Source organism: Pollicipes pollicipes, unplaced genomic scaffold (assembly GCF_011947565.3).
Source record: "Pollicipes pollicipes isolate AB1234 unplaced genomic scaffold, Ppol_2.1 Scaffold_7231;HRSCAF=8579_pilon_pilon_pilon, whole genome shotgun sequence".
In the NCBI taxonomy this organism is placed as follows: Eukaryota; Metazoa; Arthropoda; class Thecostraca; order Pollicipedomorpha; family Pollicipedidae; genus Pollicipes; species Pollicipes pollicipes.
In genome coordinates, this window is record NW_023597034.1 from 27112164 (window position 1) to 27133653 (window position 21490).

Sequence of the window (21490 nt, forward strand, 5' to 3'; positions counted from 1 at the left end):
GTGCTGCGCGTGCTGGCGCAACTGGCGGCCGAAGCCCGGCCGCGCCTCTCCGCGCACGACCAGGCCCTGTCATATCTGCTAGCCCGCATCGGCTACGACCTGGTGACGACTGGGGGCCGGCCGCCGGCGGCGCTCCGGCACCAGCTGCTGCAGCTGATGTTGCAGTGCCGGGACGCGCCTGGCTCCCGGCTCCGAGGCGAGTGGCGTGACCTGCTCTCGGCCACGGATGACCTGCCGGACGGGTTCCGGGCGCTCCTGATTGAGGCCTGCGCCCCCGCCGACCACGCCCGGGTGCGGTGACACTTAAGCTGGGCGGAGGGCATGTCGTCCGGCGAGCCGGCGCGGCTGTGACTGCGGCTGCGGGGTTTGGGCGGCTGTCGGTGGTGTGTGTGCGAGCTCACGCGTCTCCGCCCAGACTACATATGTGACCCTAGCTGGGAAGTCGTCCAGCTGCTCGTTGTCGAGACCTGCGAGGTGCGCTGTTATCTTGTTGATGTTGAACGAGTCTTCATTGAATGCTGCTAAGTTGGCTGAATTGTTGCATTTCTGCTGTCAAACGGCGCCGCTGTCGTAGCATCTGTGTCCGACCGAATGTTAGCGTGCCCCGAAAAGTCCAGATTAGTCGAGATCAAGTAGTCCAGTTGTGGGTGCTGGATTACCGCGCACGGCGTGTTGACGCGTGCCGTCCTCCGCGCTTGTCCGGTGGTATCCTGGGCGGACGGGCCTCGTGTGATGCTGCCGGTGGTGTCCGGTGGTATCCTGGCCGGGCAGGCCTCGTGTGATGCTGCCAGCTTCGGTGTGCGGTGGTATCCTGGCCGGGCGGGCCTCGTGTGATGCTGCCGGCTTCGGTGTGTGGTGGTATCCTGGTCGGACGGGCCTCGTGTGATGCTGCCGGCGGTGTGCGGTGGTATCCTGGCCGGACGGGCCTCGTGTGATGCTGCCGGCGGTGTGCGATGGTATCCTGGCCGGGCGGGCCTCGTGTGATGCTGCCGGCTTCGATGTGCGGTGGTATCCTGGTCGGACGGGCCTCGTGTGATGCTGCCGGCGGTGTGCGGTGGTATCCTGGCCGGACGGGCCTCGTGTGATGCTGCCGGCTTCGGTGTCCGGTGGTATCCTGGCCGGGCGGGCCTCGTTTGATGCTGCCGGCTTCGGTGTCCGGTGGTATCCTGGCCGGGCGGGCCTCGTGTGATGCTGCCGGCTTCACTGTGCGAGCCGCCCAATAAACGCAGACTCCCTAGCTCGATATTGTGTGCGCAGCGTGTTTCATGCCCGGCAACGTGTTGGCCCCGCTTCCCTCGGGATTATCGAACCGCAAACGAATTATAACCTAGCCGGGGAGCATGTCTTCGAGCTGCTCTGGACGGCGTCATCGTGATCACACAGATGGTGTCATGCGGAGGTAGTCGGGGTCCACAGGAATGAGCATATTCCGAAGAAAAAACGGTCGGTGTGTGTGGTGTGGGTTGGCGTTTGAGGGCGCGTCGGCTTTGAGGCCATTTTGCGTCCAGGAAAAGCTAATCGTGCATGAACTGGCGCGATGTGATTAATATAGGATACCCGAAAAGGCCTGCTTACCCGACGTCTCAACCCTTGGGCTTCAAGGAGCGCCAAGGTCTATGACAGGGTACGGTCACCATGCCCATGCTATTCACCTGATGTGTACGTTTCACGTTTCATTCAATTGTCCCTCGAAAGCGAATATAGCTAGTAACTACTCCCTGATATTTCGTGTTTCAGTGAGGTCGTCACGAGCTCGCGAGCTCGCCCGCCCGCCATGGAGACGCTAAGCGCCGCGGCGGACCAGCTGGTGTCGGAGTTCGTCGGTCTGAGCCGACAGAAGCCGGCTAACGGCAGCCGACAGGTGGCCGACCGTACGCTGCAACTGCTGCGCCAGCTGGTGGCCGAGCCCAGCTGGCGCCAGACGAGCCAGCTGCTGGGCCAGCTGCGCGCCGCCGGCCGCCGCCTTTCGGCCGAAATGCCCACCGAGCCGGCCGTCGGCACGCTCGTGTGCGCCTGCTCAAGATGGCGCGCGACGAGCACGAGGCCAAGCGGCGCGGCCAGCTCAGCCAGGAAGGAGGACTCGCTGCACCGGCGGCTGACGGCCGGCGGGCCGCTGGACGCCCGCCGAGGACCTCAGTCAGGAAGTGGCTGGCCTGCGGGCCGACCTGCTGGCGGCGCTCGACGAGCTGCAGACGGAGCTGGACGCCAGCGCCGACAACATCGCGCGCGAGGCGCTCGGCCACATTCACGCCGATGACGTGGTGCTGACGGCCGGCCACTCGCGCACTGTGCTCGAGTTTCTGCGCCGCGCCGCGCGCGAGCGCGCTTTCCACGTGATCGTGGCCGAGGGCGCGCCGTTCTGCCGCGGCCACGAGGCGGCGCGCGCGCTCGCCGCCCTGCCGCGCGTGCAGGTGACGGTGATCGCCGAGTCGGCCGTGTTCGCCATGATGGCGCGCGTCAACAAGGGTGATTCTGGGCGCGCAGACGGTGCTGGCCGACGGCGGACTGCGCGCCGCCTGTGGCACACACGCGCTGGCGCTGGCCGCGCGCTTTCACTCGGTGCCGGTGATCGTGTGCGCGCCCTCCTATCAGCTTTCGCCGCGTTCCCACCGCGGCGACCAGCAGGAAGGCTTCCAGTGTCAGGTGTCGCCGGAGCCGGTGCTGTCGTACGCGGAGGGCGCGGTGGTGGGCCGCGCCCGGCTGTCCTGCCCCGTCTACGACTACGTGCCACCCGAGCTGGTCACGTTGTTTGTCACCACACGGGCGGCACCTCGCCCTGGTACATCTACCGGCTCTGAACGAGACTTACGATCAGCAGGACCACGAGATCGTGCAGGGGGACGAGCGCAGCGCCCGCCGCCGCCGAGGGCCGGGAGGGCGGGGCCACTACCGTCAGTGTGAGACTCTCGCGCCGCCCGGGGGCCGGCGGCTCGTGGCTCCGCCCACGTTGCCGCCTACGTTCAGCGCGGCGCGATGTCCCGTTTGGTGTCGGTTTGTGGAGGTCTGGTTGTGCAGTGTTGCGACGTTGTGGTGCTCGGCTTGTCGTCGTCTTGAATGGCGCGGAAAATACATGACGGAATTAATTTTTCGTTTTTGCGATCACGAACGTGGCATGGCGTCGTTCGTCTTAGAAAGAAAGCATGACACATGGTGTAATGGAAACGGCAAATTATCATATTGAGAAAGTACCGTATGGTAATCGGCCATTCACCAACGACTGCACGAGTTAGACCGTGCGTCGTGTGGAAGATAGTCAAACAGCCGTCATGGACAAAGCCACATTGTAAGGACCGTAAGACGAGCTGGGATTAAAGAGTCCATGAACCATTAAAAACACTGATCCACAAGATGGGCAGGGTTAAAGTCGCCTCCCCAAAAGGCGTGAGGCAAGGGGGCAAATGGAAGTCCGTAAGAAGCATACATGAAACGTTTTACAGAGGGTCGCAAACGAGATGTGTGTTCAAAGAAACCGTACGCTAGATACCAATGGGAAACTATTGTGAGCGACACACGTATGTGGCGAAATATATTTCCGTAACATAAGTTTTGTGGGAACTGAGGCGAGAAACGTACGTGCACCTGCACTACGTGGAAACCAGGTGGCAGCAAGACTTCAAGAAGAACGTTGGTAGGAAGCCGCACCTAAAAGACCGAGTCGGCGACCCAGTTGTAATGCCTTGCGATCTGTCCTGCACGCAGCGTTGTCAGCGTGGCCATTGTGTATGATCCCTACCGCCGCGATTTGTGGTATACCATCTGATCTCGCCCATCCCCTAACCGGGGCCGATTTGTATTTCGAACAACATCTTGTTACATTACATTTACCGCTTATAATCTTTTGATTTCCCAATTTTCTGCACAAATCCTGTAGGTGAAGTACTGTCTCATTGATTTTCGGAAAATGTGTGGAGCCGCAAGAAATCCTTTAATTAAAGCCGTGCGACCCCTAAGCTAGATCCTGGGAGATAGTCAGGATACTTCATACACCTAGCACAAATCATAATTTTGTTGATAATTTGTTTAAGATATACCTGCTGGGAGACCTACAACAGGTGCCACGACTCTAGACCGGCGAGATCCTGCTTGCACGATTACGCAAGCGTTTTGCAAATTATGCAAGACAGTGAACACGTCGCAGCAGTGGGTACCAGGATCTGATTTGCACCCCTCAGACCTGCTTGTATCTGATATCGTTTTGCAGGTCAGTCAGGCAGCCCGCTAAAACTGAGCCGCCGGCCTTATGATCGCACGCTGGGCGAGGCAGTGCCGAGCGGGTGACGTCACAGCCCGTTGTCATGCAGCTAAGCTGTGCGTCAGGCGAACACCGGAGTCGCTCCACACACGACATGACCTGAGCCGAAAGGGCGGGCATTCACGAGCGTTTGAGACACATGGCATGGCGCGTCCTTCACCGCGCGCAGTCCACACGCGTCAGGTCATGAGAGGTCATTCATGTATTCTGCTGTTATGCAGCATTGCACCCGTCAGCTGAACGTCGTAAACGGGCCGGATAAATATAAAATCATTCCATCTGGTCAACAAATATCATCCCTCTTTGGTCGTTAGAATAGCCTAACCGACGCGGCTACCGCCGTCCCTTGTCAGAAGACTCCCCAGTCCGTCGCCAGGGGCGCCACCGTCGCCGGCTCGGCGTCCGGCGGCTTCTTCGCCTTGACGCGCCGGCCCTTGTGGCGGAGTGCGCGTGCCTAGCCATGTGACTCTTGAGCCGGTCGCTGCGGTGCACGGAGTAGTCGCAGAGGTGACAGCGGTAGCGCTTCGTCTCGTCGTGGGTGCGCAGGTGCCGGCTGAGGTGAGTCTTGACGTTGAAGGCGCGGGCGGTGACAGTGCGGGCAGTGGTGGTTGCGCCGCTTGGCGTGGGCCTGCAGGTGCTCCAGCAGGTGCGACCGCTTCGGTGTGGTGTAGCTGCAGCCGGCGTGCTGGCAGCGGTGCAGGTCGCCTGCCGGGGGGGGGGGGGTCAGCGGCGGTCGCCACAGGGCAGCAGAGCTCGCCCCCCGCACCAGGCACAGCACAGACGGCGTTAGGCGGCACGCTGCCGCCATGGCCGAACAGACAACAGACGTGCGTTGGTCAAACAGACCATCAGCGTGACCGGCTTCCACACAGCGGTCCGGCTTTCCGTCAGAAGGCACACGTGCTGCGTCCCACGCACTGTCCCAGCGCCAGCGCCTCTCGACCACGTCTGAGCTGGCTGAGCCAGCCTCCGCGTGGCGCGACTCCCCACCAGGATCGGAACAGCTCTGCCCTCTGGCGGGGGCGCGCCACCGGCTAGTCCGTCCAGCCCAGTTCGTCTACAGGCCAGTCTGCGGGTGCGCCCGGGTGGGCCGACCGACCGGCCGAGGGGCGCGGAGATCGCGCCGACCGCTCTGTCCCCTGCTCACCGGCGTGAATCTTCTTGTGCGCCACCAGGTGGTTGGCGTACTTGGTGGAGAAGTTGCACTCGTCGCAGACCGTGCTTCTTCTCGGTGGCGTGGCTGCTCATGTGCTGCCGCAGTGTGGTGCTCAGGGCGAACACTGCCCCACACTCCTCGCCTGCCGCATAGTCAACAGGGTCACGCTTGATCCCCTGACACGGGTCAGGTCCATTCGGGCTGCCGGGTCCATGACTGCAGGTCGACACAGAATCTACACGAGGTCACGTAGCGTAGATTTTCAGCGTCGTACGACCAGCACATTGCCTGCGGCAATACCCTCCAATGTCGTTGGTTCGGAGAAATAATCACGTTATTTTAGTAACATGGGAGATGAATGCTTAAACCAAACCTATGGGCACATTAACCTGAAGCACTACTGACCAGCATGATGTTTCGTGACCACATGTCATTAAGCATACGTTTTCTTTCGCCTCCAAGCACAAGAAACTTCCGCGTCACAACTGGCTCCGAGCGATCAAGCATCCTCCCGAAAAGCATGCGCATTCCACCAACATTGTATGTAGCGTCACGTACAATCTGTGCCAGCCGGCTGCCAGCGAACGACCACTACCTGCACGGCAAAAATTCCGCGTGACGGCACGTATATTCCACATCATCCCGCATAATCACACGCAACCACAATGGGCCAGCGCCAGGTCAAAGCCTAGATGGCACGGGTCAGGTTTAACAATTAGCCCATGTAGTATCCCTTACCTCCCAGATGCTCCGAGCCCAATCATCTCAGAGGCTGCGAGTAGGGTCATCCCGCCGGGCGGCCCTGACTGTCCGGCGACCCGGCGCCAGGTCAGGCCGCAGCGTCTACTCACATTTGAACGGCCGCTCGCCCGTGTGGATGCGCATGTGGGAGCTCAGGTTGCCCTTCTTCCAGAAGCTGAGGTTGCAGTCCGGACAGCGGTGCGGCTTGTTTTCGGCGTGCTCGCGCCGGTGCCGCATAAACTTCAGGAACACTGGGTACTCGCGGAAGCCTGACAACGTGGAGACGCCGTTAGTGAGCGCGTAAAGCCCACCGCGGCGTGTCGTGAATGCCGCCACAATGGCCCGCGCGCACCATCCGGCTGCTCGACAACTCTTGGTTGAACCAGGCAACTGGTGGAGCAAACCACCCTTGGGTCGCTCTTAACATACATGGTCACGATATAACGGTCAGAGAAAACACGTGGTCCTTACCACCATACTCGGGAACCAATGGCCATCGACGTAGGATAATACTATACACATGCACCCAGAGAACAGAGTCAGAGACGGGGACTGCGGGCCAGCCGACAGACCGACGACACAGGGCAGGGAGCGGAAGATACGGACAATCCCTTACATATGCTGCAGGTGAACGGAGGGCCATCGAAGTGCGTGCGCATGTGCTTGAAGTAGATCGACGTCTTCTCGCTGCACATCTGGCAGATATCACAGGTAAACGTCTTCTTCAGCGGGCCGGGCCGGTGCTTCTCCGCCCGGTGCTTCTCCAGAGCGGCCTGCACGGTGAAGACAGCCGGACAGCGGGGACACACAAAATGCCGAGGTGGCGGCGGAGGCGGCGGCGACGGCGGCGGCGGCGGAGGCGGCGGCGGAGGTGGCGGCGGCGGCTCGGGGACCACAGCCAGCAGCGGCGCCAGCTCTGCAACAGCGACGGGCGGCTTCAGCGGCGGGAGCGGGTCCAGTTACGTGGCGGTGGACGTCAGAGAAGCTCGAACACTGGTCAGGTCACACGGCCACCCAGCTGACACAAGCAGGTACTCATAGCGAGGTGGTTAAGCCGCTCATCTTCGACACCACAGATAGGTTCCATTTCCCGCGGTACCTGCCCTCCCTCTCGGGATGGGAGGAGGTAGACGTCATCTAGCCTCAGCAGCTGAGAGCGTCGTAAAGCCCCAGTGACCCGACAACGAGCTGCCAACAGCGCAAGCTTCCGGACCCATCCGAGTGGCATGCAGGGAGAGTGCATATTGGGTAGCAGAGGACTGCAGTTTACGAAACAAACAACGCGCTATTAACTCTCCGCATGTCTGCACTCAAATCCGCGAAGTTAACACATCGATTCACTGCGCAGTCACCGCGTCTTGCGTGCATTCTTGTGTGTAGAGGTTGGGGAGTCTGATGGACATATTTAGTGATCTGCCTTTTTGACGTTATTCTACGCTAGGCGTGCACCATGTGCAGTTTTTGGATCTTATTGTATGGTTAAAGCTGTTAATGCTGTGTATCGTTATTATTGCGCCGCGTCGCCAAATTGCCATTTGCAAACATAGTACATTGTGTCGTACGCAGTACTGTGTTGGCGTCCACCACCAGGGTGGTGCTTGTGATGTAACAAACGAATACGGAATACACGTTCCGTCCGTGCTGAATAAGATGCTAGGTGCCCAAAGCGAACTGGGATATTTCCCAACGAAGTTCAAAACCGTGGCCCAATATTCTCAACACCAAAACCATAGCCCATGTATCCCTGCCGCAGCACACCCACAATAGCGCAGGTCATGCAACACAGTACAAATGCGGACACTTGCGTCCCCCCCCCCCCCCCCCCCCACCCGTTGACTGTTGCCTACAAGCTGCGCTCCACGCGAGCACGGCGCCATCTGTCGTCGGCCGCTCAGGGCGCGAGCGAAGCGGTCACCTGTGTGCTCCGGCCGGGGCTCGTCCTCCTCCACCGGTGGCTCCTGTCGCTGGCGCAGCCGCTTTCTTCTTGGGGCTGCGGTGCACGGTGGGCTGGATGTCCGGGCCAGGCTCGGCAGCAACCCGAGCGCAGCTCCTCCGCCAGGCCCGGGTCCAGTTTCCGCTTCTTCGCCGGCATCGGCAGCGGCGGCGGAGGGTGGCGGAGGCGGCGGAGGAGGCGGGGGTGGAGGCGGCTGCGCCGTCTCCAGCCTCAGCGCGTCCTCCACAAACACGGCGGCCGACGCGGCCTCGTCGAGCCGCGCCGGCTCCGGCCGCCGTCCATCCGCCTGCGGCGGCGGCGCGTACAACAGCCCGCCGCCGGCCGGCTCCCCGCAGCCCGCCGACACCAGTGGCGCCAGCGCCGGCTCGTCGCACGCGTACGCGGCCGGCTCGTACTGCAGCCGCCCGTCGGCCGCTAGGTAACAGGCGGCCTGCTCGCGCCCCACCGGCCGGCCCTCGTCCACCACCTCATAGCTGGCGCACAGCGGGCGCAAGCGCGCGTCCGGCGCCGCCTGGAACGTGCGCGACTCCAGCTGCGCAGCGTCGGCGTACGGCCGGCCGTCGGCGCCGAGCGCGTCGGGCGCGGACGGCTCGGCGTGCCGCCGCGGCTCGAAGCGGCACTGTGCCAGGCTGGCCGGCGGCTCGCAGTACAGTGCGCCGCCCGGCTCCGGGTACTCGTTGTACACCATGTACTGGAGGCCGAGCGGCTGCGCCGCCTCCAGCAGGCGGCGCTCGTCGGCCTGCTCAGCCGGCGTCGGCTCCTCGTCCGGCTTCTCAGCGCGCTTCACCATCAGCATGTACTGCAGGTCGCCGGCCGCCACGGCGCCGCCTCCGCCGCCGCCGCCGGCAGGGCCGCAGCCGACCGACTGGTACAGGCCGGCCATCTCGTGGCAGTCAGCCGCGCCGCGGTAGCGTGCGTTCTGGCGCGGCGCAATGCGCTGATGATCGGCGGCAGGCCCGCCGCCGTAGCGGTGCTGCTCGTCCACCTGCAGCTCCTCGTACTTGTCATGCAGCTGCGGCGGGTGTGGCGCCTGCTCGGCGCCGAGCGCATCGCCGTAGTCTGTGTAGCGGGAGGCCGCCGCCGGCGGTGGCGGTGGCGGCGGCGGCGGCTCCTGGTAGCGGCCCAGGTAGCGCGGCTCGCCGGCGTGGCAGCGCAGGTCCCGGGCCGTCTCCTGCTCACCGCCGGTCAGCTCCACGCCGCCCAGCGCGTCGTCGATGGCCGAGATGGAGAACGTCTCGATCGGCGGCGGGTTCTGGCTGGACGACACGGCCGCCTGCCGCGCATGGACAATGTCACATAATGGCACGCAACGCGGCGCCGGCGCCGACACTGCGCCCTCCGGCGGGCCGCCAGACGCAGTCCAGCCCGAGGAGCGCAGCCTGCCCCGCAGGAACCGGACGGGACACACTGCCAAAGGCCAATGCGGCCCGCTTGTGACTGACTGAGATCAAGCAGCCCTGCGCAGGCCTGACACGCAAGCGCCGACTGCGGTTGAATCAAACTGCCCGGTGCAGATCTGCTCAGCCGATGTTGACTGGGACATGATGACCTAGGAAAGCTCTTACAAGAAGCTGTACGCTGGGGCACAACCGCTACGAGCAGGAGAAGCGCACAGAGATGAATCAGATGCACATTTATAGGAGGTGACATTGCCGAGAATAGGCCATCCTATCATAGACGAGCAAGTTCACAAACTACCGAAGCCCTTTAAAAGACCAGAACACCTCTGTGTAGCATAACGGTAGCATAACACACCAGCTAAGTGCCTTCAGCGACGAGCGACGAGCAAGGCGACACAAAGGTGAAAGTTATCAGCACTTACAGCGATGATGCCAATGCAAAATCTAAGCTAATGAACTCGGACACCTTCAACAGCCAGCACCAAGGCCTTTCAGGAAAGCATTAGAGGGTCTACCTTCTAGGTCCTAGACATAGAAGGCGCCTGGAAGGTATGGAGTTCTAGGCGGAGGTCCACTGATGAAGAATTTGCGGGAAAGCTCAGAAACCATTTGCTTGCAAAAAGATCCTGGCTTATGGTCCGGCCAAGCTTGACAATTCTAATCGACCAACACTGAACTTCTAGAAGCCATGACGGGCGGGCCGGGCCCGACGGGCAAATCAACTTAAAGTGTTATCGCAACTGAAGAGCGCCGCACTGGCCCTGCCACCTCGTAACGGTGTCACAGGCTTTCAAACTTCTGACGCCGTTACGAGGTCTCAAGCAATCCTGGCCGTGTGAGGGTATCAAGGAAGATACACTAGGGCCCTCACGACCTTTACGTGATGACAACCTACGTAAGCAATGACTACTGAGGGCCGAGCGATCCATCCAACTCCACACAATCGTACTGAGAGGCCGGTTATCAGCTGCCATCGGGGGCTAGAGTGCAATGAGTTGTCGGCAGCATTCCATCGCGCACACTGTCCAGCGCCAGAGGTCTTTCACGAAACGACGCTCATTTTACAACTGAATGAAAACATCGTCGGCATGCAACTGCCCTGCAATCTTAGTTACCGTGTCCAAAGAGACGAAACGAGCGAAGTGTTCTCAAGGGTCGCGTTCCGACCCGTTGGCCGGGCCTATTGAACGACGGAGGATGGACGAGACCCCCGGCCTGCAGCGCCAGGCAGCGGGCAGGCCGGGCGGTGCAGCCGCAGGTCTGTCGGCGGCAGGCGAGCCGAGCGTCCGGAGCGCGCCCCACGACACAGCCCGACCGAACCCGGCCCGAGACACGTGCAGCAGCTGCGGCAATGGCACCCTCAGCGACGCTGGCGCTCCTGCTGCTCGCCGCCGGCCAGCCGGCGCGCTCCACAGCCAGTCCGCACACCGCCGTCGCTGCCGCCGCCGTGACGCTGCAGCCGGCCGCCTGGACCCGCGACAGCCAGCTGCCGGCGCACCTGGCGATGGCGCAGTTCAGCGCGGCCAGCGCCTGCGACTGCCGGGCGGCCTGCCTCACGCGGTCGGACTGCCTGAGCGTCGGCGTCACAGAGAGGCCAGCCGACGGCGTCGAGTGCCGCCTGAGCCGACGCCGCGGCCACCCGACGCTCAACGAGCCGGCCGCCGGCGCCGCGCTGTCCGAGCGGCCCGGCCGGGCTCAGCTGCACGACTGGTGCGACGCGCACGCCGAGTGTCTGACGCACGGCGCGCTCTGCCTCTCCAACCGGTGCGAGTGCCAGGCGGGCCTCGAGGCGGGCGGTGACCGGTGCCGCTGCGGCGCCAAGTACGGCCGGCCGGCCGACGGGCCGTGCTGGTTCCGCGACTGCGCCGACCTCCGGCACGCCGGTGTCGACGCCGACGGTGTGTACCAGCTGATGGTGCGGCAGGACGGCGCGGACAACCTCATCCGTGCGGCCTGCGACATGACGACCGACGGCGGCGGCTGGACCGTCCTCCAGCAGCGCTCGACCCCCGAAGACGACATCTTCCTTCAGTCATGGGAGGCCTACAAGTGGACGATCGGCTCTCTGACCGGAGACCACTGGCTGGGAAACGAGTACACGTACTTGTTGACCATAGGCGCGGACCAGTCGCTACGCGTGGAGCTGCGCAGCAAGCAGAACGAGACTGCGCACGCTTTGTACGACAGGATCAACGTCTGGCGCCATCCCGCATACACACTGCACCTCGGCAACTTCCAAGAGGGCGTTGGCGGCGCCGGCAACGGACTGTCCGCACAGAACTATCGCAAATTTTCGACCCGCGACAGGGACAACGACCTGACCAAGACGCTCTGCACACAGCGCAGGGTGACGGGATGGTGGCATAGTCAGTGTGAGGCCGAAACCAATCTGAACGGACACTACGAGGAAACGTCTCCCTACAAACGGGGCATCATCTGGAGCACCTGGCAGAACGGCGAGCCACTCGGGTCGTCTCGAATGATGATAAGGCCGGCGGCATTCCAACTCAACCCCTTTGCATGAGGATGATGAACATTTCGGCTCGGTCCCAGCGTAGCCCACGCGGCATTGCGGGCCTGACTGGCCGGCACGACCGCGCCAAGCAGCCCCCTCCCCGCTTCCCCCCCCCCCCCATCTCGCGCCTGATAACGTTGCAAATTTTTGCGCGTGACTCCAGAAAACATGCGCTGAACCAGTGTGGTTGCGATAAATACTTGCCGCCGCTGCCGCCGCCAATCAGCGCAGACAACGGAGATCAGTGAAGAACAGAGCGCTCCGTCCAGTCCAGCACAGCAGTCTGTACGAAGTGAGGATGATTTTGAATGTCTGCGTGATTGGGGCTTTACGACGCACTCAGCTGCTGAGGCTATATGGCGTCGCCTGCCTCCCGCCTTGGCAGGAAGGGCGGGCGCCGCGGGGAATCGAACCCCGTACCTCTGGTTTCCCAGATGCGCAGTAGCCAGCGCAGACGCGATAACCACTACACTATCGGCACCCCCGATTTTGAATGTCCTACCGCTGACCGACCGGGTTACGGCGAGCAGGCAATAACCACATGTGAATCAGCTGCCCAGCACGATGTCTTTTCTGGAATGGCATTTCCGACCGCATGCTGCTATCATCAGTCCAGGGCTGACTGAGAAAAGGACACTAGATAAACGTCTTGCCTTCGCACTGGCTTCCGCACAAGCATTGTTTTCCCCAACATGATTTCTGACCATCTTATGTCAGTCGCCTGTCCGTTAACTGCAGCTCCCTAGTTATATGTCGTACCATGTTCTTAGCAAAAAATAAAAATATAAATCTGCCGCAATGCTCGACATGCGCGTGCGACCTTGATTTATAATTTCCGCGCTGGTATATCTGCGGTGAAGATGACGGGCCACGTTGCTCATCGACCTCTCGATTTAAGAGCTACACCATTGTTGAGTAGACAGACGCTTCTCCTCGATCAGCATATCATGTCCGTGTTTCTTAATAGACGTGCTGGCTACCAACTGAATGTTTTCGACACCCACACACGGCGTGATGATTAAGGAAGGACCTGGGCACAACTTGAAGTCGAGCACGAATGTTTCTCCGGACCAATGACGTCATCACAACACACACAGCATCAGAGCTATGAACTTTGATCTAGAGGCGCTTGCCTTGATCCAAACACCAGTGAAGGCATCCTTGCTAGGAGTGTCTCATACTATTGGAGAGCACTGCATTGCATTGCACTGCAAGCAAGCATTGCAAGCAAGCATTGCATAGCAAGCATTGCCCCCAGATAATTCTAGACGACTGCAGCGGCTGCACGTTTGAGCGTGCAGTTGCGGGATGATACCTTGTTTGTTTGTGACACCTTGGCCGCGGTGACCCACCACTCAACCAGCTGACCTACAGGGCACGGGTATCAGGGAGGAGGCAGGCCATTCAATAGCCCCGTAGGCCCACGTACGGAGACGGTGAGGTGATAATATACTCGAGGGGATGATGGATCTCTTCACGTGCCAAGGGGATGGTGTTGGAACGGGAAAGAAAGGATGATGACAGACAACAGCATAAAGGAAGGATAAACACATATCGACGTTTGCGCCAACAATGCCACATATGTCATGCCAGACTGCGCGCACGAAATGCAACTGGGCGCAAAAGAATGCGAATACAAAGAAATACAATTGGCGAGCACGACGAGTACGATGCGAATGACTGTCATCGCCGAAAAGGTGTGCAAAGAAACGCGCGTACTAAGAAACGCGGTACGAAGGAATGCGATACAGGGCACTGCCTTCATAACACAATCTGATACCGAGGGTATCATATCATATCATACGCATACGAAGTTTTACGGACAAGAGGGCATGCGATACCAAACAGTGTCAATACGATGAAATGCGATATGAAGAGTTGAAAACACAAAGTTTCGGGATCAAATGATTTGCAAAAAGACGTTTTACGCGCACGAATATTTCTCCGCGAAGATTCGCGTGCGATGCTTTGGGGTGCCAAGGTCTGTGTACGAAGAATCGCAATACGCGGAAATGCTTACAAAGAAATGCACCCCTAATGCGATACAAAATCAATAGCCGGCTGCACACAAAAAGTATACATCCTAATGGCTGTATACGAAAAACCTACATTCTAATAACATGTAAGAGGCCTACGACGCGCGACCTTCGCCTAACGTGTAGTAAATGGACAGCAGAAGGTGCGGCAACCTACGAAGTGCTACATATAATGCCATTAATAAGGACATTTTAAGTGCCAACAAAAGAAATGCATGGACCCATCCGTAAGTGTGCATAAACACAATACGCAACAAAAGTATTCTCTACATGCTATGTTTCCACTAAGTAAAAATTCAAAATATTACGCTTTGGGAAATACAAGAGGCAAAATCTAGCTTAAAGTCAGCTGTCTTACGTTGGCTTCATCTGTTAACAGCGGAAGTAAGCTTTAGCTTCCTGGCTACCTCCCAAACCTAACAACAAACTTTCATTCCTACCTGTGAAGATCGCATTTGCGAACAAAAATCTGGTGCATTAGTTCCACGGCACTGACATGCTAGAAAATCATATGGCATGAATATTTCACCATCCGTTTCGGTTTAAAAACCACATCCGCTGAAGTACCACATCAACACAGACAAATAAACTTTGATGGAGCACGGACTGCGTTAATGCGATCAAATTATACATCGCAGTTTTATGACTATGGTTCCAACGATTTCCTTGTATGAATTTCTGGAACCAGAGCCAACGCTTAACTAAGCTGGAGCTTGAGTTACGACCCAACCAGCCGATCACAAAAAGCCGGTTCAACGGCAGAAGGTTGTGGTGACAGTTTAACGCGTCACAATGCTCGGAAGGGCCCCGTCCTCCGACCCCATCTGACCTTGAGTAGCTTCTACCACCGGCCGCGGACCATCCCGGCGAGGGGTGAATAGTGAACGCCGAAGCGACTCAAACCCACTCACCCTTCCCCGGCTAGGCTGGGAGGCAGGCTCTTTAACTGATTGAGCTACGGGTTGGAGCGGGGGTGGGGTGCATATTTGGAGCTGAAAAGGTAATTAAAAGCCCTTCGGCTCCAGAGTTTCTACTCGCCAGCTGGTGCGCCCTGGCCCGCCGATGGGCCCTGCCTGACTGCCCGGGCTGGTCCAATGGAAACCACTCACTACTGCAGTCGAGCCTACCAGCCGCTGCCGTCGGGCCCACCTGCTGCTGAAGCCGGTGAAGGCCGTCAAAGATGGTCGCCTCCGTGCCCTCCAGCTCTTCTATGGCCGTGCTGATCGCCATGGAGAGGAACGTATCGTTGTCGACCACCAGGTCCTGTAAGCAAGTACAGTGCCGTCACACTTTACCGGGTGTCGGTGCTGACCAACGGACCTCGGGGGCAGCTGACACGGTGGTGGGAGATGCGCGTGACGTCTAGACGCTGGGGTCACCACGTTCTGGGGCAGGCAGGGCAGCGATTAAGTCTCATGGGATAACGTGCCACCAGACGTGCCCCTCGGCACATGGCCTTTGACTAGAGCCGACCAAGTTGCTCTTAAGCGAGCATGATCCTTGTTCCGAGGTCGCAGGGAACCACTCAAACAGCGACACAGAAAGACACAAGGTTTCACTGACTGTGACGGAGTGCTGTCATTTTTAAAGCAGTCTACTTTCCCCGGGCCGATCACCATTCGTTATTCACCTTGCCTGCTATATCGCCAGGTACTTTCCAGCCAAATGGGTGTTCACACGGGGCGTTTTATCCATAAGCACTGTCGTCTTTTACCGCAGGGAACTGAGGTCCAGGTTTGCAGGTTTTGCGATCAAGCGATCAGTGCATTAACAAATGAGCACGGTGTACTTAACCTCGTACAGTGGACCTGAAATTGCCAAAGCAGGGGCCCTTAACCCTAGAGCGCATCCTGCATTCCCTGTCACGGAACTGCTTTGCCACGCGAGGGTCTGAAACCGAAATAGCCAAACAATAATGTAACACAGGATTTTGTTTTCAGGTCATGCTCTTCAGGATGAGCTTCGGGATCGTCCTCGTTAAGCATCGCTTGTTGCGAAGGTTGTCACCCCACCACGTCAGTCAACCAATTCTCGTTTAAAGGGAACGTTTCGCATTTGAAGATACTGAAGCGAGCATCAGACAAATGAAACAAGCTCACTCATTACTATTGGTATACCTCGTATGTGAAAAAGCTGCTCTAGACAGCACAATTCCCTGTTTAATACATGTTTCCCAATGCACCATGACTTGACTACGTCATCGTACTTTCCACAACATTGACTGAGGGCCAATGGACGGCCGTTTTATCTGGAAATCGCAACAAACGACACATGTCTGTCCTGTGCAGAAGCACGGCAAAAACACCACACGATCGACCGCGTGCACCGCCAGAGTGGAGTCGGTCCAGCGCCTACTCGGGCCTCACCTGCATATACTTCTCCTCCATCTGGCTGAAGAGCTGCTCATAGGCCGGCAGCCGGACACCGGCGTCGCTCAGACTCTGCAGCGTGAAGTACAGACAGCGCTCGCTCTCCGCCAGCAGCCGGTCCGTCTGCACCAGCTGCAGCAGCCGTCCGCGCTCCACTAGCTGCAGCGGCACGCCCACCAGCAGCTGGCGCAGCTCGTTCTCGCGCGACGACACGCTGTGGCGCACCCAGTTCAGCACGAACGTAAGCTGCCGCTCCGGCGACAGCGCCAGCTCCTGCCGGCGTGCGGCCACGCCCGTTAGGAGCTGCCGCCCGACGACCAGCGCAGCAGTCCACCGCCGGAGCGGCACGGAGCGAGGTGGCCGCGACGTCAGCTGTCTGCACCACGTCTGAACCACCACCAGAACGTACCGTCGCTCCACCCGAGGCTCGCCACACGGCGTCAGGAACTCACCTTGCCCATAACGAGCTGCTCCACCTTGGCCTGCGGCAGCTCCATGGCCTCCTGCTGCCGCAGTACGTCGTCGATGTTGGCCTTGACGAAGGTGACGGCGGTGCGCAGGAGTTCGGTCATCTGGTATCGGTCGGCCATGTCCATCACCGACAGGCAGTTGGTGACGTCCAGGTAGCGCTCCAGGTACTCGGAGCAGTGGCCGCGCAGCTTCAGCACGCTGAAGTGGTTCGACAGGCGCACCAGTTCGGACACATTGTTCTTGTCGATCACTACGTTGCCCGTGTAAATGTAGTCCAGCAGGCACCGGAAGATCTCGTGGCCGCCACAGCTGATAGTCAGCTGCTCTTTCACAACCTTGTCCTGTTTGAAGGTGTTTTGGAAATATTTGGAGCAGGAGGCCAGCACGTTGCGGTGCGCCTCAAACTGCTGGCCCTGCACGTGCAGGATGACGTCGCAGAAATAGTTCTGCTCCCGCTGATGGCGGAGCATCTCCAAAATAGCATTTCCATGCTGGTTTTCTGTGAAGTTCATCGAGTTGTTGGGCAACATGTTGGCCGCTGCCATTGTCATGGTCATTATTTACAAGTGACACCTCCACACTGGCCTTCTTCAGGGACAGCAGCATACAATCATTCAGGCCATGCCCAGCCTGCAACTGAAATAAATGGCAAATTGTCAACTTATGGACACTACTGTTATACAATGAAGGGGAGGGGGCTGGGGACATTTGTTTGCTCATGTGAATTATTACCAGTTCACACAGCTCCCATAATGAGATCTAGCACCAGCATCTAGATGGGAAGCAATCATGCATCATACAAATTGAAGCAAAGTTATACACATATTCAGTCAGCAGGTCATTTTTACAATGTAAATGGGGCACGCATTGGTGCCAGGTCATTCTCAGACTCAATTAATATCTGGTGACTACCAGAACATCATCTGAAACTATGAGCACACATGAGCACACAAGGTGAGGACATAGCCCCCAAAATATGTAATCTGTAATGCTAACACCTTGTCTTTATCACCCTACTCAGCCTTGATATTTTGTGGTACCATAAGTTTCAGTAGACACAAAAAAGTGTTTTTTGCAAAACAATGCTGCATGTTAGATTTGGCTTCAGCTTTGGCCACACATCATACAACTAAAGGGTTTAGCTTTAGCTCAATATTTTGTAAGTTGGCAGCCACTAACTGGCTTCGGCACTGCATGCATGGCACATAAGTCAACTGGCTGTCAGATTCTGCTTCATGTCTTACAAACATAAAACCACTAAAATTCCCCTCTCAGTTCAGAGCTTGGAACTTTGTGATTGTCTTGGCTTCATATTCAGTTTGCTGTGAGAAGCAGAGACACTTTGCTTTGTCCCAATACCTGCATCAAACACTATGATGTTCCCTCAAACATATGTTTGCATACACAGGCTGTTCTCTCCACCAATCAGGGTCTACTGTGAATGCAAGTAGAAAACTCAAATCTGACAAACTGAATATGAAACCCCACCCCTGCACCCCTGGTGCAAGTTCAAGTCACTTAAGAATCAAAGTGCTTGCTCTTTGCCAGACTGGGATAGCCTGCAGCGGTGCTGGTGCTACACCCCGCCCTGCTTAATGTCACATGACATCTGAGGGCATAACTAACTACTGTGCAGAGCATTGCAGAACATTAAGTCTTTGGTTCAAAATTGCACCACTGACCTGAAAATCCAGTATTGGATGATGGGGTAAGGACTCTTGCAACCAGCACTGGCTAAAATAGTTGCTGAGCTCAGCAATACAACCAAGGAAAAGGTTCAGCTTAATCTTTAAAAAATAAACACATTTCCCCCCCCCCCTAAAAACATGACACCCATTTGTGCTAGGTTGGAAACAGAATACCTAATAAAAGGCAGTTTTGATCACAAACTGGCATCCTAGCAGTCAAACAATAGCTTCAGGCATCCAAGTCTGCATATTGTGCCATCCTGGTGTTGGTGTGCCATTATTTTGCTGTTCCTTGTGCTATTTGATGGTGTTAAATGCCAATGATTACACATGCTCCAACCATTTTGGACACCATAGCAGACTTTTGTACCAAAATCCAATAATAGAATGGGTGATTCATAGTCAAACACATCCAGGGGTGTCAATTTTTGTAAATTATTGGGAGCAGAACCAAAGACCTGACAACCTACCCATTTTTTCTCACCAGATTTAACTCACTTTGTTTTAATTAAACACAACATGTTATTTATCTTCAAATAATTCACAAGTCTCTAATTTAAGCAGAATAGACATCATGCAGGGATGGATCCTGGTAGCAGGCACAGGATGCCCAGTGTCTCTTCTCATTGGCACATGAAATTGCCCCTTTAGAAGCCACTTTTGGGCATGATGACCCTCTTCCATGACAGTCAAGGGAGGCAGCACACATTTTGGTTGTGGGGGACGGGAATGGGGTTAGCCATGAAGGACTCAGGTCATCCCCATGTTCCAGAGCCTATCACTTCAACCTTACAAACCATTGTAAGTTTTATGGTGCTAAGCATGTGAAATCTATGGCATTGCTTTTCTGCTCAGCTGATGGTTTGTACTCTGCTCAGCTGTTACTATTTGTATCTTGTGATGAGAGTGGCCATGACTTTTGTCAGGAGTGGTACGAGATGCCACTATGCAGAAAGATCAAAGAAGATGGGCTCTGTGTTATGATCATCTTTTTTTCACTTTTTTGTAGCATTCCAGCCAAAAACATTGGAGAGGCCAGGCCAACACTGGGAGCCCCAACTCAATGTTGGAGGGGCCAGGGCCCTTACAAAAGAACACAAATCGGCACCTGTGAACAAATCTCACTCCTATCTATGCCACCAATGCTGAGATATTGAGTGGGTAAATGTCCAACCGGTTTTTAAGTTAAATATTTTGAGTTGCGCCTCACGCATAAGATTCGGAGTTACTGCATACGTCCTGCTTCCCAATACCAAGTGATCCACCTTTAAATTCTGCTCCAAACAACTTGAGGAAACGCTACAATGTCATGAGCCCGAGAAGGCTCCGCACGTAACCAACGCACACAATTGCATTCGGCGCATTGCCGCCAACCACAGTTTTTTTTTTTACTTTGGTACCTGTGTGGTCGACAGAGAGAAGAGCTACGCTGACTGCAGGGTTTGTGTACTGTCGTGCTGGGGAAATGATGTGAGGCATCGGCCGACAGTATGACGTTACTGAAAATGGTTTTGCAATACCAGTGACATCATATCACCAGCGAAAGCCTTGACCTTGAGTCGTCCTAAAAGAGCCCTGTCCCGATCCATTCTGTGGCCTTGTCCCGATCGATGTAAAACCTTTTCAGCGACGTCACAATGTCAGCTGGTGCCTCACAGCATTTCCCCAGCACGACAGTACAAGAAACCCTGCGGTCACTTCCCCCCGTCGGCCGTACAGGTACCAAAGTAAAAAACTGTCATCCACATCCAAGTCTCTAGAAACCTAGCCACGACTAGTTATAGGAGCCACAATTGCTGACGCACTCAAGACAGACAATACCTAATGCCGTTTCGCTTGTATCCAGCATATACAGAAATCAGATGACAACGGTAACAAGGATTTGGGCTCAAAATTTTAAAAACAAATTTGGAATATGTCTTGGAATGCAGTACCCCGCTGGTCCGGATACAACTTGGCATTCGTAAGGCAAGTCTCAAGAAGTTAAACCACAAAGAAGTTTTCATTATGTGATGTTCACGTGTGTATGGAAGTTCTGCTGTCCCGTGCCTCGCCCCCGGCTAACTGGTGCACACGGTGCGCTCAGTCATTTCTTTGTTTGACACCCGTCACAGGCACTCGTCACAGTACGTCCCGCCGGCGGCTCTCAGAATCTTCTCCTTGCTCCGCCTCCTCTCCTTGCCCCCGCGGCCGCGTCCCTCGCATTCCCCTCCTGTCTGGGGCGGGAGGAGAGGAACGCGAGCGCCTCTAAGCGGCGCTCGCCAAACTGCGCAAACATTCACTGGCTAGCACATAGGCGTTCTCCGGCACCTTACACTACACCCTTCTTAAAAGAAGAATGACCTCACAATTGAATTATTCATTCATGACATGATGAACAAATTCATGGCATTATGACCACATATCTCACGAACCTAACGAACATGCAAGGAAAAGGGCACTGAAACGATATCCGTCACGACAGTGCATCTAACCTAAACAATAAAGTAGGACAAACAATACAATACACCATGCATCATTGCTATGCTCCCAGCTATCGCAGTCATGGGTTAAACCGATTTGGAGGCCGTCTGACTCGGGCACTCCGCTGTTCGCGATGACCGTTCGAAGACGGTTGTCCTGCAGACACTGGGACCCGGGACCTGGACACATTCAAATGGGGACTCGGGCGTGGTGGTGATTCCTTGGTTCGCGCCAGGTTACGGAGGGGCAGTGGTGACGTGGGCCGCGGTGGGAATCGCCGATTATGACGCGACCGTAATGAAGGTGCGACACCTGCTGAAGCTATGCATTCGCAGCTTGTTGGTACAGTCAACAACAGTGGACAAGGGACCACCTCTGACGGTATCCTGTAACAGATTCTAAGTCGTATCTCTCAGCTGGAGATGCGGCGAAACGAATCGCGCCG

General features: G+C 57.0%; 1 protein-coding gene across 1 annotated transcript; it reads right to left on the minus strand.

Annotated features, from left to right (window-relative positions):
• Window positions 1-6251: 6251 nt before the first annotated feature.
• LOC119109928 (uncharacterized) lies at window positions 6252-19920 on the minus strand. Its single transcript, XM_037233673.1, has 9 exons — window positions 19848-19920; window positions 16876-17530; window positions 16421-16696; window positions 15204-15317; window positions 8699-9376; window positions 8527-8635; window positions 7997-8139; window positions 6766-6922; window positions 6252-6418 (listed from the first exon to the last, which is right to left on the minus strand). The coding sequence occupies exons 2-9, from the start codon at window positions 17449-17451 to the stop codon at window positions 6252-6254; spliced, it is 2220 nt and encodes a 739-aa protein (XP_037089568.1). The 5' UTR covers window positions 17452-17530; window positions 19848-19920.
• Window positions 19921-21490: the final 1570 nt, after the last annotated feature.

Coding starts and splice junctions, on each gene's coding strand:
- LOC119109928 (XM_037233673.1), bottom strand. CDS start 17,451: ATGACCATGACAATGGCAGCGGCCAACATGTTGCCCAACAACTCGATG. Junction 16,697..16,875: donor AGCAGCTCGTTATGGGCAAG/GTGAGTTCCTGA, acceptor GCACGCCGGCAG/GAGCTGGCGCTGTCGCCGGA. Junction 6,923..7,996: donor GCTCGCGTGGAGCGCAGCTT/GTAGGCAACAGT, acceptor TTCACCGTGCAG/GCCGCTCTGGAGAAGCACCG.